Source organism: Notechis scutatus, chromosome Z (genome assembly GCF_049901735.1).
Source record: "Notechis scutatus isolate UNSWTSFEM ecotype Mainland chromosome Z, rNotScu1.2, whole genome shotgun sequence".
Lineage (NCBI taxonomy): Eukaryota > Metazoa > Chordata > Lepidosauria > Squamata > Elapidae > Notechis > Notechis scutatus.
Genome location: NC_142025.1, coordinates 101,633,036 through 101,649,699, shown reverse-complemented (window position 1 = coordinate 101,649,699; position 16,664 = coordinate 101,633,036). Strand labels below are relative to the sequence as shown.

The window sequence follows — 16,664 nt, the reverse complement described above, 5'->3', positions numbered from 1 at the left end:
TTTCAGACAAATGGATGTCCAATCTCTTCTTAAAAACTTCCAGTGTTGGAGCATTCACAACTTCTGGAAGCAAGTTGTTCCACTAATTAATTTTTCTAACTATCAGGAAATGTCTTTTTCATTCTAGGTTGCTTTTCTCCTTGGATAGTTTCCATCCATTGCTTCTTATCCTTCTTTTAGATGCTTTGGAAAATAGATTGACTCCCTCTTCTTTGTGGCAACCCTGAGATATTGGAACACTGCTATCACTTGTCCTTCTTTTCATTAAACAGCATTATGTTCAGCTGCTGTCTGGGTCCGTATTATGAGTTAGGCTAAAATATTATTGCTTTTTAGTGACTTATGCTTGTTGAGCATGACAGGGTTGGTTGAATCAATCAGCACACATTATAAATACTCATTCTCTTGGGTGGGTAAAATAGGAGTTCAAATTACTACAGGGCTGTTTTGGAGCATCACTCTGTCATTTTTTAAAACTTTACGAAATATACAGTGATCCAAGTGAGGATCTGGTTCTACCATAGATGGAGACATTTTCCACTCTTTCTCTCCTGGTTCCACCTTTGCTTCAAATATCATAGATGGTGACGGTGAAACAAAATAGAGACATGGAGTTCCTGCAGCTTTTGACAGCTCCCAACTCCAGGAATTTTCCTCCATAGTGGCTACTAGACAAAAGCTGATGGGGGGGAGTTAGTTTAGCCCAAACACAACCTAACCATCTCAATTGAATTTAGCAATTTACATGACATGCTGTCTCTTTACCCAATTAAACATGCCCAGCTATTGTAGTTAATAGTTCAAACAGATCCCATCATCTCAAGTGGCATGTTGAAAGGGGATGATAGGAATTGTTGGCTGAAATACCCAAAGAGTACTTTGCCTTGGTAAACTTTGTTGAGCATAAGTGTTCCATTTCCTGATTTTGGACTCTTTTTCAAAGGAATAGCGAGTTCCCATCCCCTTCGTGCACTGTAAGGGATGATCAGGTTATTAAACGCCTTTTATTTATTTGTCTGCCTGTACAACTGTATGGCTTATTCTGCATTCCTTCTAGTTCCTTGTACCAGCTGCATGCTGAGGCCAGCCAGTCCTTCTCTGCCTCTCAAGCCTTGGTATCAGACAGCCCTTCCATTTATCAACGTCCATGGTCTGCCCCATGCCTGCCGTATCCCCGTCAGGGCTTCAAGCACGAATTCTACGACCCCATGTATGAGCAAGCGAACACACTGGGAGACGTAGATGGTTCCCAGTATGCAACTGGTGTGGTGATAAAACAGGAGCGGATGGACTATGCTTTTGACACAGGTAGAGTGAAAGAAAGTGCAAGTGTAGGGTGCGTGTGTGTGTGTGTGTGTGTGTGTGTGCATGTGTTTAGGATTAGCATTAGTTCTTTGGACCAGGTTTATCTTTTTCCTGCTACAGAAACAGTCTGAAATTTGCTGGGTCCAGCTATGCTGATTAACAATCAAAACATTTGGGTTTACATGGCATTACTTATAATACTATGCCACCCCACACCCCCAAAAGTTAAAAAGCAGGGAGGGCCCAATACTGGTCCTGCCAAAATCTTGGATCCTTGCTGCTATTGAAAGATGCCATTTGTTGATTTCACTGATAAACACATCGAAACTGAGCACAAAGAACAAGATTTATATCTGTGTGTAATTCTTTTTTCCAATGATACATCCAGCCAGGAACTCTGGGATTATGGGTTTGAACCAGCTTCCCCCAACCTCATGCATGCCAGAGGTGGAGGTCTACAATTCTTTCCATCCCCATATTCTGCTAGGGGATGAGGACAGTCATAATCCAATGTATGTGGGAAGTTATCTGGAAGGTACCTTTTTCTTCCATAGAGTATTACTATTTTTGTGTATTTCCAATATATTGTACGTTATGTTCAGATTCTCTTTCATACACACTTGATTTTGTTATAAAAGTTTTATACATGAATAAAAGAACAAAAATCATGCAAAATCATGTTTGTTTCTGGTGTTATGTTCCGTTGCCATTGGGGTAGGGAGAGCAATGCACTAAGTTTAGACCGGCCTTAATTCCATTGGCTGATCTTGAAATTTCAGTGGGGTTCAGATAGCTTATAGTTGGTTGGGGAACTACCAGGTCTGTAGCATAACTGACCAGTTAAAAAAAAAACATGCAAAAGATTACAATGGGAAATCTCTTCCATAAGGCTGATAAGAAAACTGTATGGAGTTGAGCTTAATTCATGGCCATCTTCACACTTACTTTGATCCAATGGCAATTGCCCAATCCATTTAACCAGGTTGTTGTGGCTTAGCAGGGGGGGAAATGCCAACACTTTCCTAGCTCATGAGAAATTCTGTATGTTAAAATGTTTTAAGTTGCTTTTCCTCCCCGCATACCAATTAAACTTCAAGTATGTTCCTTTTTCTTTTACTACCACCCTTGCCTATAGAAGAGGGATTTTTATGGATTCCCTGACCTTTAAATGTTAGGAGAGAAAGAGGAAAAACTATTCTGTTCCCCAGAGCTGGCAAGGCGTTGCATAACTTTGAGTCTCTACCTTCCTGCTGGTTTGGCCCAGAGTCTGTCTCTGTGGCTGGCTGGCTGGCTGGAATGGAAAGGAATTTCATTCACAAAATGGATGCACAGGAACTGGGCTCCGGATAAGGAGTGTTGGATTTCACTGCTCGTGCTCTCCTAATGGTGCAACTGAAATCAGCCAGCAGGCTGGTAACACAAGCCAAAGCTTGGCTCATTGCCCAGAGAAAGTGGAAGAATGTGCAGAAAATGACACCTGCAAACCTGGGAGGGAAGCATCCAACTGGCGTTTGAAGTAGGAAAGCCTTTGGCTATGCAGGAGAAATGCACTCCCTTTTCTGACCCTTTTTACAGCTCCACATTTCTCCAGGGACTGCGATTAGTGCCTTTCCTCACTTGATTTTTTCAGCTGCTATAAACTTCTTAAAAGTGTCAGCGATTAGGAAAAGAATAAGATTCCATTAGCCCCGAGAGCTGCCTTTTCAGGATTTAACCCATTAATACTGAATAAATGTTTACTTGCTTTCATTTTTTTTTTCTGCTGTATGTAAATAGGTAGATAAAACTGTTAGCTGGGAAATAAAAGTGCCCAGTGAATCATGGATTTGACCATTGAAAGGTGTTTTTGTAGGTATGGATAACCCAAGGCCCTCCAGATGTTGATAAACTATAATTCCCAGTATCCTTTGTAGCAGGTTAGTTTAGGTGGAGTTTCTGAGAGTAATGGTTCAGTGGCAACTGAAAGATCAAGAGATCTCCAGACCTTGTAAGAAAGGCACGGTGTATTTCTTCTCATATACTGTAATTTATTTTAATTATTTTTATATTCTACTTTTTCTTTAAAAAACTCCTCTCCACTTAAACTTGTTTTTTACTTATAGTAATAATATTCATTTATTCAAATCAGACAAATGTCAAACAAATTATGCAAAATAAAAAGCTAAATAAAAAAAAAAAACAAGTCCGCTACCGAAAAATCATAGCAAAGTTGGTCTTAAATATCTTAATGAGTATAAAAGTGCAGGTGGAAGTGCGTTCCAACAAGAGCGTTCCCCAAATTAATTCATTTTGGATTCAATTCATATCTCATTTGTTTCCCCCAAAATGGTATACAATAATGGCATTGGCACCTTCAATAGTTGTACATCTGAAACAAGGCCAGCAAATCCTATTTATTCCATGCTCGCTTTTTTTGTTTGAATTACAGATGTGGCAAGCTGCCATTCAATGTATATGAATGCAGAAGGATTACCAAGTTGTTCCAATTCTGAAGGCATATTAGGTGAGAAAAACAATCTTGGGGTTCCTGATAGATTTGATACATTTTTCTCTTTAGGGTGATGATGATAATAATAATAATAATAATAAACAACACCTGCCTATTCTAGCTCCTAAGGAAGGACTGGACAAAATGCCAAATCCAGTATAAATATCTGGTTGACTATGTGATTAATTACAATTTGCTGTGAAATGTTCTAGGAGTAGATTTGGATGCATGACTGGACAATGGGGACAAGTTCCAGCTTGTATTATTTCCCAGAAAAAAGTCTAGTACAGATTCTTAGCAGATACTGCTTTTATCGTTCTCTTAGAAAAATCTGTGGAGTTTAGGCAAAAGTGATTTTGTAGCCTTAAGCCTTGCTTTTACCATACAACAAGCAAGTAGAAGGTACAGCAGAGGCAAGTCAATCTAAAAAAGTTCCACCCTGAAGGGTTCATAAAAAGTCACCGTTTGAATTGCATCTAAGACTTAGTCCTAGGATGCAAGGCAAGCACCTAAACAATCAGTTATGAGAGCACATGGACCACATTATTCTGAGCATTGAGATTCTTTCAGACTTTATCTAAGAGGGTGCAAATATTCACACAAGAGTGTTGCATCAATTATAATCAAGTGTATTCAACACTTGTAGGTAGACATTCATTCTTGAAGAGATACTGAGTTGTTTGCTTATCGACTTATTGCTAGTTAGAATGAACAATATCAAAATGGACTTGGGATATGTGTAATAAGAGGCAGATTCATACTTACACAATTCTCCCCAGTCTGGTTTCAGCCAGAGTATAACGCATCACCTTCCCCCCCACTCCACCAACAACTAAACAATGAAAAAAAGCAAACCCCACACCTATTACTGAACATACAACTATCTTAACTTCTGGGAGAATGATTAGTAGATTTTATAATGATAAGAAAGTCTCATGTGGTTAAAGGTAGCTAATTGAAAGCCTAAGGAGCAGTAGTTGTTGTGTAATCAATCCAATCAATCCTGGGAAGAATTTTGGTAGTTAATCTCTGAATGTCAATGACTTACATATATCTAGAAGAAATGCACACCAGATTCTTGATATTTACCTATTGTTCTTTGGGTGTTTTTTTTTTCCAGGCTATGGTTATGAGAGGCAAATGCAACCATTTGCAGAAGATGTTTGTGTTGTTCCTGAGAGGTTCGAAGGTCAGAGCCAATAGCATTTGGCTTTAATTTCCTTAATAGCCAAGCTACCCAATTTTCCAGTTGAATATTTGAACTAAGAATGCATCTTTCATAAATGTGGTATTCCCATGAGCCAGTGGTTCTCAACCTGTGCTCCACAGACCCCTGGGGGTCAGCAATGTCTTTTCAGGGAATCTGCGAAGGCTTGAAGAAATGTTATGATTTAAATCTTGAGTTATGTCTTGGGAATCCATGGCCACGGTCCATGACCACAAAAGATATTTAAAGGTGGTGAAAAAGAGGTTAAGGACCAATGCCTTAAGCATTACTCCTTCAGTTATAGTAGACTTTTCCAATTTTGCAAGTTTACAGATGCTGGACTTCAGCTTACATCATGCTTTATATATTTGGCTGGTATTAAATTGGCAAAGTTATCTTTTAAATCTGAATTTGAACAAAATACCTGCATATTAGTCCCAGGGAATATGTGGGCTTTGATATTTTACAGGTAGATATTTGGATTATTTTCTCTGGTTCCAGAGGGTGTGGAAAAAGTTGGAATCCACTTTCTTCATGTTATTTGTGAAGCATAAAAACTTAGACTTATAAATATCAAATTTATAATCTATGTTTGTTTTTGTGTTTTTGTATCTTTGAGAACTTGGGGGTTCATTTGCTGATATTTCCCTCTTGCTTCTCACTGTCTCTATATCACAGGTATCAAACTCGTCATGTCATGTTGCCGTCACATGACATTTTGTGATTCCCCCCCCCTCATTTGCGGAGCTGGAGTGGGTATGGCCTGTGCATGACGCATCCGGCCCAAGGGCTGCAAGTTTGACACCCCTGCTGAATATCTTTATCAACATGCCTATTTGTAATTCCACTTATGTTTCAAAGATGGTGTGATAATAAAGGAGAAATACTTTGAAATATAACAGTCTCCCCAAATTAACTAGAATTGCAATTTCCAGATTTCCAGCTACACTCTGGCCAGGTTTGTTAGGAAATCTGGGAATTGTCATGTCAGTATTCCTGGAGAGAAAAAGGCTGGAGAAAACTGGTAGATACAGTAGAATCCCTCCTCCCATTTTTTTTGCCTTGTAGGAAAGCAAAATGTAGAAGTTTGATTTCAGGATATGGCATTGGCTCTCCCTGTGAATTTTCTTCAGAAAATGTAGGGTTTTTTTAAAAAAAAAATCAGTTTCTTTCTTCCCTTTTATTATATTGTATATGCTGTCCTTAACAGGGGATATTAGGCAAGAAGGAAGTGGATACCGTGAGGGCCCACCTTATCAACGGCGTGGGTCTCTGCAGCTTTGGCAGTTCTTGGTGGCTTTGCTGGATGATCCAAGCAATTCCCATTGTATTGCCTGGACAGGTCGAGGGATGGAATTCAAACTCATTGAACCAGAAGAGGTCAGATTTTCTGTTACTTTTTTTTTTAACTGAAAATCATCTTATATTAATTACCCTTCATTGATTGTGGATTATATGGAACCTATCGTAGTCAAAATGGTGAGCATGGCAGGCACGGTCCTCCTAAAATTGACAAATTATACTGTGATGGAAAAAGAGTTAGTTTTATTTGCTGATTGCAGTATCCATCAGCAATATCAATACATACATACCAACAATCCATAAATTCAATGCAGCTTTTGTGTTGGCCAACTTCTTTATCCAAATTGTACCCTGTCATTAGAAAAGAATGCCCAATATGTGGTCAATGGCTACATATGGGCTATAAGCTCAGAAAAAGTTGCACACATCTAACTTTCTAATTGAACAAAACCAGCTTCAGAACCCCACAAAAATGCAGTTGTTGGAAAGTGGAGGGTGTTTTGAACTAAAAAGCAGATTTTTTTTACTTAACACCTTAATGCAAATATTCTTCGCAAACTTACTATAAACATGAAGCCATATAAACAAATGTTATCTTTTCTCAAGTTGTTATTTCAGTTGGCAACTCAAACCTATGTATGGGTTCAAAGTACATAGCCAAAAATCATTATATTGGAGAAGTTTACTTACAAAAACTGCTAATCTCAAAGGTTTTTTTTTTTTTTTTTTTTTGCTAAAAGGCAACTGGACTTATTTGAAAATGTTTTGCTTCTGGAAGCTTCTTGGATGAGAAGCAAAATGTTTTTTAAAAAAATACCAAAAATACCTAGCCTTTTGGGAAAAAAAACACCTTTGGTGGGATAGCCATGGCCTGGATCATTGGGAATCTCCATAGACAAAAATGCTAATATCGGGAAAAGTATATAAAAATGGATATACTAGAAGAAATGTACACAGAATTGTCTATTGTCATTTGGATTTTTAAGAGAAAGTCCCCAAATGTCAATAGAAAGTTTTAGTTTGTCTCTTGGTCCTAGTTGCTTTGCATGTAAATGTGATCGCTTCACTTTGAATTGGCAGGTGGCACGACTTTGGGGCATTCAGAAGAATCGCCCAGCTATGAATTATGACAAGTTGAGTCGCTCCCTTCGTTACTATTATGAAAAGGGCATTATGCAAAAGGTTGGTCTGGAGTTTGAATGCTTGGCACATGCCATTTAAATTTGGGAAGGTGGGCACTCATCTGTCAACAGCCTGCCAGAATTGTTAATCTCTTGTTAACAATTTCTAACACTAGCTGGGGTATTTTGAACACAGATGATCTTAGGTTAAATATCTATTCGCTGCTTTATTCAATACTTTGGGTAGGGCTACATATTTTGTGCCAAGAGAATAACATTGGTTATTGGATTAAAAATACAAAAGAAAGTGGGAATGGAACATTTACAATCTAGGTTACCATAAACTTTATGATTTGAAAGGAAGGGCCTCCAGCAATGCAGAATTCTAACACTTTAGTAATACTCACGCTAGGTCTTGATGTGTAGGAAGGTCAAGACATCAGTCTCAAGCAGCACCATGAACTGGGTCTCAATCAAAACAGGATAATAGTCTCAAGAGTACAGGAAGATATAATGAAGCATTCTTTTTTTATATTGGAGTATTGGTTTTAATAATCTTGTTGAGCACTTGATGCTCTTGGATTTTATTCCATTAAAAAAACTTTTTCATGAGCATTATAAATCTGCCTTAAAAAAACCTGATTGAGCATCTTCCCATCTTGATTGCTTTTTAATTGTCACAATTGCTGACAATAAAGCTATGAACTGCATATTATATTACATTTTGCATGTGTGTGTATATGTGTTTATGTGCGCGCATGCACGCCTTTGAATCAATGTTGATTCTTAGAATTGCCTGTATAAGTCGCTAGTTTTTCTGGTGAGATTTGCCATTGCTTTCTTCCTAGGGCTGGGAAAATATGACTGGACTGGGGTAATCCAGTTGGTTTTATGCCTAGTATATTGAAACCTCCAATACATGTACATTTTGATTGAATTGACTGTGTATTCGCAGTCCTTATATGTTATTTTATGAACATAAATCATTTATGTACTTTTATTCTGTTTTAATCAGAGTTTCGGAATTGGGAAAAAATATTGACTGGAATGGCTTACAGGTCCTGTAAAGTGAATTTTAAAATGCAGACATAAAATAAAAAACACATTTAAATGTGCATTTTCAGTATTTCTTCCCGGGACTTTATGCCACTCTTTTGGAAAACACTTGGATTGCTATGAAGCCAAATTAAGCTTCTGGGAAATGGCAGAATAGAGGTTGAAACGAAGAAGCAATATAAGATACTTGTCACTTCTGGAGGCATCTGTGGGTGCGTGGAGGGGAGGATTTGCCAAGAGCAGAACAGCTGCTGTAGTGCTTGTGTTTTTCTCCCTTCTGTGACATAGGTGGCTGGTGAGCGTTACGTGTACAAATTTGTCTGTGAGCCTGAGGTGCTGTTCTCCCTTGCTTTTCCTGACAACCAACGTCCAACTCTGAAGGCTGAATTGGAGTGGCACGTCACCGAGGAAGACACAGTGCCTTTGTCCCACTTGGATGAAAATGCTGCCTACCCACCAGATCTGGGAGGTGCTCAGCCTTACGGGAAAAGCTGCACATACTAGCCAACAGTAGAATGGACAATTACATCTGGGAGAGTTGTATGTGTGTGTCTGTATATATTTATACATAAATATATAAATATATATAAATATATATATATATATATAAAGATATTTCTCAAGGTTTGAGAGTTCAATCCTAGGTAGGGCAAATGTTTCTCTCCTAGGGTGCAAAGAAAAAAAATATTTGCTGTGAATTCTGCATGGCATCAAGAAGGGCATCCGGCCAGTAAATGCTCAGCTCCATCCAGTTGCCCAACTTTATCCCAAATTAAGGGATTACAGGGTCAATAAAAAGGGAGGGTTCCCCCCCCTCAATTATCAATATAGAATGCGGCCTTGGCTCTTGGAAGCAAAACCAGAAGCCTTGGAGAAAGGCAGCGGGGTCTGCCAACTTGAGAGCAAAACTGGGATTTGTGTTCAAATCCTGCCTTAGTCACAGACTCCTTGAATGAATGTGGGGCAATTCTTTCAGGCTGTTCTCAAAGAGGGGCAACCTACCTCACAGGGATGTTGTGAGGACAAATAAGATAAAGATTGTAAAGTGCTTTGTATATTTGCCTTTTTATTTTAAGGAATATCTTGGTTCAACAATAACTAAATGAAACCTAAACAAGGGAAAGACAAGGTCTCTCTGGTTTTAAGTGGGGTTTTTCCTTGCTTGGGGAAGATGGAATATGTACACTCCAAACACAAAATAATTTTTTGGCAGCTGGATGATGGATTGTAGAGTCTTTTGCTAAGGATAAATGATATACGCAACGGAGAGAATAGGTCATCATGATGCTAAGTGCTCAAGAGAGAAGCATGGCAAAGAGTTACACTTAGAATAGAATAGAATTCTTTATTGGCCAAGTGTGATTGGACACACAAGGAATTTAATTTGTCTTGGTGCAAATACTCTCAGTATACATAAAAGAAAAGATACATTCGTCAAGAGTCAAGAACTATAGGTACAACGCTTAATGATAGTCATAGGGTAAAAATAAGTAATCAAATCATACAATTAACAGTCAATATAAATCGTAAGGATACAAGCAACAAAGTTACAGTTATACAGTCACAAATGGGAAGGGATGGGTGATAAGGAGTGATGAGAAGATAATAGTAATAGTAATAGTAATGCAGACTTTGTAATAGTTGAACAGTGTTGAAGGAATTATTTGTTTAGCAGAGTGATGGCTTTCGGGGAAAAACTGTTCTTGTGTCTAGTTGTTCTGGTGTGCAGTGCTCTATACTGTTGTTTTGAGGGAAGGAGTTGAAACAGTTTATGTCCGGGATGTGAGGGGTCTGTAAATATTTTCACAGCCCTCTTTTTGACTCGTGCAGTATACAGGTCCTCGTTTGAAGGCAAGTTGGTAGTAATTGTTTTTTCTGCAGTCCTAATTATCTTCTGAAGTCTGTGTCTGTCCTGTTGGATTGCAGAGCCAAACCAGACAGTTATAGAGGTGCAGATGATAGACTCAGTAATTCCTCTGTAGAACTGTATCAGCAGCTCCTTGGGCAGTTTGAGCTTTCTGAGTTGATGCAGAAAGAACATTCTTTGTTGTGCTTTTTTGATGACATTTTTGGTGTTAGGTGTCCATTTTAGGTCATGTGATATAGTAGAACCTAGAAATTTGAAGGTCTCTACTAAATTTGAAGGTGTTGTCAAGTATTGTAAGAGGTGGTAGTATGGGAGGGTTTCTCTTAAAGTCTACCACCATTTCTATGGTTTTGAGTGTGTTCAGTTCCAGATTGTTCGGTTACACCACGAGGCAAGTTGTATAACCTCCTGTCTGTATGCCGATTCGTCATTGTCTTGAATGAGACCAATAACTGTTGTGTCATCAGCAAACTTCAGTATTTTAACAGATGCAGTCATTGGTATATGGGAAGAAGTGGAGAAAGCACACAGCCTTGGGAGGGGGCTGTGCTAATTGTACAGGTATCTGCCTAGCTTCACCTGCTGCTTCCTGTCTGTTAGGAAGCTTATGATCCACTTAGAAGTGTTTTCAGGTACCGCTAGTTGGTTTAATTTACTTAGAAGAATGTCTGGAATGATGGTATTAAATGCTGAACTGAAGTCTACAAAGATGGCCCTTGTGTAGGTATTTGGAGATTCAAGGTGTTGTGGGATGTAATGCAGAACCATATTAACAGCATCATCTGTCTGTCTATTTGCTTGGTATGCAAATTGCATGGGATCTAACAGCGGATCCGTGATGGTTTTCAGGTGGGACAGCACAAGCAAGCCTTTCAAAGATTTTTATAACTACAGATGTTAGAGCAACTGGTCTATAGTCATTCAGTTCCTTGATGAAAGGCTTCTTTGGCAGTGGGATGATAGTAGGGCATTTGAGGCAGGAAGGAACATAGCACATCTCTAGTGATTTGGGTGAGATGGGGGCCAATTGGTCAGCATAGACTTTTAAGCAAAAAGGAGTTATCTTGTCTGGCCCTGGTGCTTTTCCTGGCTTTTGTCTGTGTAATAGATCTTGCACTTCTTTTTCTGTGATCACCAGAGGTTGTGAACCCAATGGGTTGGGGTCAGTTGGAGGAAGTTTGGCTGTTGTTGGTGTTTGAGATGGGGGTTGTGGAGATAGGTGGCTGTAGTTTCCTTTCAAACCTGCAGTAAAACATATTCAGGTCACCTGCTAGTTGTTGATTTCCTTCTGCCTGGGAAGGAGGTTTGCTGTAGCCAGTGATGTTTTTAAGACTTAATAAAAATCATAAAACAATTGCTGCAGCTTAACCTGTACCTAGGCCCTAGGTATTGTGCCTTATTGTGCCTAATAATTAATTCATGCAGAGTATCCACTGGAACAGGAAGTATGTAATCCATACATGTAACTAGGTTTTCTTGACCCCCTCTTGTAAATTTATTTTCTTGAATTTGCTTTACATTTCAATTCTGGCACTTCCATCTTTGTCTGATGGCTTCCAACACATGTTAATATTGATGTGTCCTGCTCATCTGATGGTTGGTGTCAAGAGCCTAGCCATGCTTTACTTAACCATTATTTACATAAACCATAAGTGGAGAGTGAATTACTAATCACAGTGACTGCGGTCATAAGAAATGCAAAGCCAAAACTAAACAAACTTATGACAATGTAGAATGAATGAATTTGATCATTAATATTGAAAAAATGATGCCTTTTTACGATTGTCAAATTCGAAAAGATTATGTACAAACTACTGTTAACGTGCAAGTAAGCAAGAGTGCTCTCTGCCTACTACCTGCTTGAATACTTGTTTCAGCCAAGAATGAGCTTCGAACTGGGCAGACTTTGGAAGAAGCCCCATTGGAATCTATTATGTTTGAATAATTCTACAAGGATACAAAATTCCAGTCTCTATCAAGAAACTAAAGCTTGCTCGGTCTCTCAGAAGTATCCATATGGTCAGCAGCTTGTCCCTTATCCTTCTTGGAGATGAATTTTAAGTAAAAAGTTGTTGTAGGCTTTCTGAACATTTCCAGGATTTTTGTCCCGAAAAACCTCAGTCAGCACCATCTTGTAAGAACTCAAGATGATACGCTCAGCTTTTAGTATGCCCCATTTACTATAGATTTTCTTTTTGTATGCATGCAGCTGAATATTCAGATCTGTTTTTTGTTTTTTTTAATGTCAACTTGTTTTCACTCAGGTTGGCTGCTCTGGATAACCTGCTGTTGATCTCTGTCCATGCAATCTGGTATGTCCTTTAGGCCCTGTCCTAAAAAACAAGGTTATGAAAGACAAAAAAAGTGCTTCCGTGAGGTTTCTAAATTATTTGATGGCCCTGATGGTATATGAAATAGCTCTAGCTTTTCATTTTCCTTTATTTCTGTGTCATCTGTGAACTAGACCTAAAGCTCAATTTAATTATTTCAAATTTCCATCATACAGAGCTTCAATATATTTGGAAAAGACATATTCTACATTGTTTCCTCTCTAACTATTATGTATTATGTATTCTTATGTGAACTCGGGACAGGGAAAACTACAGGAAGACAGGATATCTATCCCTGGATACAAATAATTTTTCCATCTAAATGTCAGCTTGACCGCAGAATAAAGATGGCCTGGACTAATCTGCCTTGTTTCACAAAATTCCAGGAAGTATGGAAAACGGGGCAGGGGAGTGATTTAGTTGCTGCAAAAAAGGAGGCAGTGAGGTTGATTTTTCACAACTATCAGCCCCATAGTTCCAGATGGACTTCTCTCCATCCCATCCTCTGCCCTTAAAAGATCTGAAAGCCCTAGAATTTAGGATTATATTAGTATGTATATTGTTTCTGCAGTTATGATTCAAGACCTACATTTCTAATTGGAGGAGGACATCTTTTTGGCCCTGGGAACCTATGACCTATATCTATTACTTGTCTCTCATAGTTCACAGGAATTTAGACTTGTTTTATAGCACTTATTGTGAGCAACAGGATATAGAATGTATACAGAGTTAATGTTTGATTTTTTTTGTCTTGCTGGAACTCAGAACAGCTTACTTGCATTGGCCAAGAGGTAACTAATTAGTACATTGAAGCAAACAAACATATTTCATTTCAGCAAAGACTGCTAACAATAAATATGCCTGCAATATCAAGTTGCCATCACATAAAAACAAATTGTCTTATATAGGGAAAAAATAAAAAATAAGGCTTAAAATTAAAAGGTAATTAAACATTTTCAGCCAACCATATAATCATTTACAGAACTTTCTCATTTACATGATTTAGCTGTGTTTAAAAATTCCTTTGCATTATTTGTGTGGACCATTTATTTGGGTTATTTTTTCTCTCATCAGGAAGGATATTATTTGCAGCAGCTCCAAGTCTAGCTAAAGTCTTCCAATAGTATGGTTGAATCTGGGCTTTAGAGATCTGAACTTAATGGAATGGGGAGGGGGATGTAAAGTAAAGGAACTGTTATGAAAACGGCATAACTTATCAAATGAAAGTTATAAGCAATACAAATTTGGACTGTAAGAAAGCCTTAGAAATTTTCCTCATAGAATAGAATGAGGCAGGCATTACCTATGCTAGCAATGGATGGGCCATCCATCCACCAGTTCATATTTCCCTAGCAACAACAGTGCCCACCTTTTGACCAATATGTATTTTAACTATGTTTGCCAAATGTTAATGGAGTCATGATATTTCTGATTATAACCTTTTAAAATCCACTGCCTTAGAACAAATCCTTTGGAAACTTTTAATCACAAGTGCCCTCTTCTGCAGAATAAAGCTTTTAAAGATATTTCTATTTTTCATGTTAATTGGTACGCACACCAAGGTCAACAAATCCAGAGTTTCCTGGGATAATAAATCTAGCAGATTTACAACCTTCTCTCTAATTTTTTTTTAAAAAAGATTCCTATGACTTTGTTTTGAAATCCGAGGATAGAGTGTTGATTGCTTCTCTGGAGTTTCTCAGATTCCAAAAACTTTAACCTTAGACTTTATTGACCTCACCTCTTTCCTAAGAGGTCTGTAGGGGCGTGCATAAACGCACCAACGTGCCTACGGTCCCTGTCCTATTGTTTCTTTTATTTTTCTTATATGTATCCATGTATTCATAACTATGTTTTTACTTATACCTATTATCTTGTAAGCAATTGACAAACCAAATAAATAAAGAAAGAAATTGCAGGAAATATGCAGGAAATATGACTTCAGCAATAGAGTGGTCAATGTCTGGAATACTCTACCCGACTCTGTAGTTTCTTCCCCAAACCCCAAAAACTTTAACCTTAGACTGTCTACTATTGACCTCACCCCTTTCCTAAGAGGTCTGTAGGGGGCGTGCATAAGCGCACCAACGTGCCTACCGTCCCTGTCCTATTGTTTCTCTTATTCTTCTTTTATTTTCCTTATATGTACCCATTTCATGTATTCACAACTATGTATACACTTATACTTATTATCTTGTAAACAATTGGCAAATCAAATAAATAAATAAATAAATAAAAACAGATATTCTGAAAATTCCTAGAACTTTTAAGATGGTTTTCTCTCCTTGGGCTTACCACAAAAAAATAGCTCAAATCACTACTGGACTTCGAAACCATATGTGGTGGACATTGATCCTTAACTACATGATTTTTCTTTGGCTTTTGTGGGATACATCAATATAAATAATGCAGATGCCTTGCTTGGAAGCATTTTGAATTCCTTTTCTTATGTTTATTGGAAGAAGATAGAAATACAAAGTCTTTGGAAATCTTATCATTTATTTTGAATAGTTCCATCAGATAATTTAATCTTGGGTGATATCAGGAAATAGCAAACATTTTTTCCAATGAATAAGTATTTTACAGAATTGATCTGGAATGTGTACAATATTATATGATTTGCATTTTACTTTCTGTGGGTGGTCTTAATTTTCATTTACTGTTTATGCATTTGTTAACACAAATGGATACATATGGAATATTTTGTGATATTTATTCCCATCTGATGTTATGGAATTGCTTTAACTTTATTGTTTAAAAATTTAGAATTTGGCATTGTGGATTGCTTTCCCATAAAAAAAAAATCAGAGAAGATTGATTTCTTAGAGTGACAATGGTTCTTTTAATGTTATTTTGTACATGGATGGATGTGGGAAGCAAAGAACTCAATTTGAGGGATCTTTAAATATTAGTTAATTTGATTATAAAAATATCAACTCAATTTTTATATTTTTGAAGGTAACTTTTTTTCTTTTCCTGTTCAGCATCTTAAACATTGAAGCATCTATAAATACAGTTGATCAACTCAAAGAAAGGAAAAGAGAATGAAATCTAACTCTTATCTTGAATTGTGGCAGATTATCATTCTTCTAATTCCCTGTCAATGCAGACAACTTGCTGATTGGAAAACATGGAAATTGTACTCCAGCATTTCTGAAAGATTACAAAATGGGAAAGCTATGAAATCAGTATAATAATTGGCCCTTGGAATTAAAATGGACAATTTGGTGTCTGTTTTGTTGTGATCAGTTTTTCAATACCAATGGTTCTCAAAGTGTGGCCTGCAAATCCTGGGAATTCAGAATGGATTTCATGGGGTCCATGAAGATAAATATTTTTAAATGTCTAAGTTTTAATTCATAAATTATCAATAGATATAACCTATGTAAACAAAGCTCTTTGGGATCCTGATTTTTAAGACTATAAAAGGGTCTTGAGACCAAAATACTTGAGAACCTCTGCTCTATGCAACCCTCATACTCTGTTAGTGCTGTTACTTTGATATTCTACTTAGGCAACAGAGCAGAATATTGTGTAAGAAATCAATTCTAACTCAAGGAAACTGAAATGTTAAATTTCCTGCAAGTAAAACACATTATTTATGCTTAATGCTTGCTTTTATGCTAACTGAAAATCACCATTTGTTGATATAAATTAGCTCAAACTGAGCAAGTAAGCATCCCTTATTCACCAATAGAAAAAGCATAGTTTTGGGAAGTGTGTTTCATGGTTCTCTCTGATTTGTTTTTGTCTTAAATCTGTAGAAAAAGCCATATCTTAATTACAGCTCTATTAGGATGTTCGCCCACAATTGTCTTTGAGATTATCCATCCCTCATGTTCTCTTTTCCCTCCCCATTTATTATTTTTATAAATATCTTAAGGTGGTGAACATACATAATACTCCTTTCTCCTCCCAACAACCACCCTGTGAGGTGAATTGGACTGAGAGAGCAACCGATCCAAAGTCACCTAGCTTTCATGCATAA

The 16,664-nt window shown here is 37.5% G+C and overlaps 1 protein-coding gene and 1 long non-coding RNA gene across 5 annotated transcripts in view; both read left to right on the top strand.

The window, feature by feature from the left end:
- Positions 1–9,534, top strand: part of ETV4 (ETS variant transcription factor 4) — a 31,957-nt gene extending 22,423 nt beyond the window's left edge. For 2 of the 4 annotated variants that reach the window (XM_087948056.1, XM_026669522.2), the window contains exons 7-12: positions 1,058–1,308; positions 3,734–3,808; positions 4,914–4,982; positions 6,211–6,380; positions 7,383–7,484; positions 8,768–9,534. In XM_087948056.1, coding sequence (XP_087804182.1) covers positions 1,058–1,308; positions 3,734–3,808; positions 4,914–4,982; positions 6,211–6,380; positions 7,383–7,484; positions 8,768–8,983 — 883 coding nt within the window. In that variant the 3' untranslated portion in view covers positions 8,984–9,534. The remainder of the gene's footprint in view (positions 1–1,057; positions 1,309–3,733; positions 3,809–4,913; positions 4,983–6,210; positions 6,381–7,382; positions 7,485–8,767) is intronic. The other 2 variants (XM_087948057.1, XM_087948058.1) reach the window with 2 other exon arrangements.
- LOC148129031 (uncharacterized) overlaps positions 1–16,664 on the top strand; it is an 83,482-nt gene that overhangs the window by 42,248 nt on the left and 24,570 nt on the right. The gene's annotated exons all lie outside the window — the stretch shown is intronic.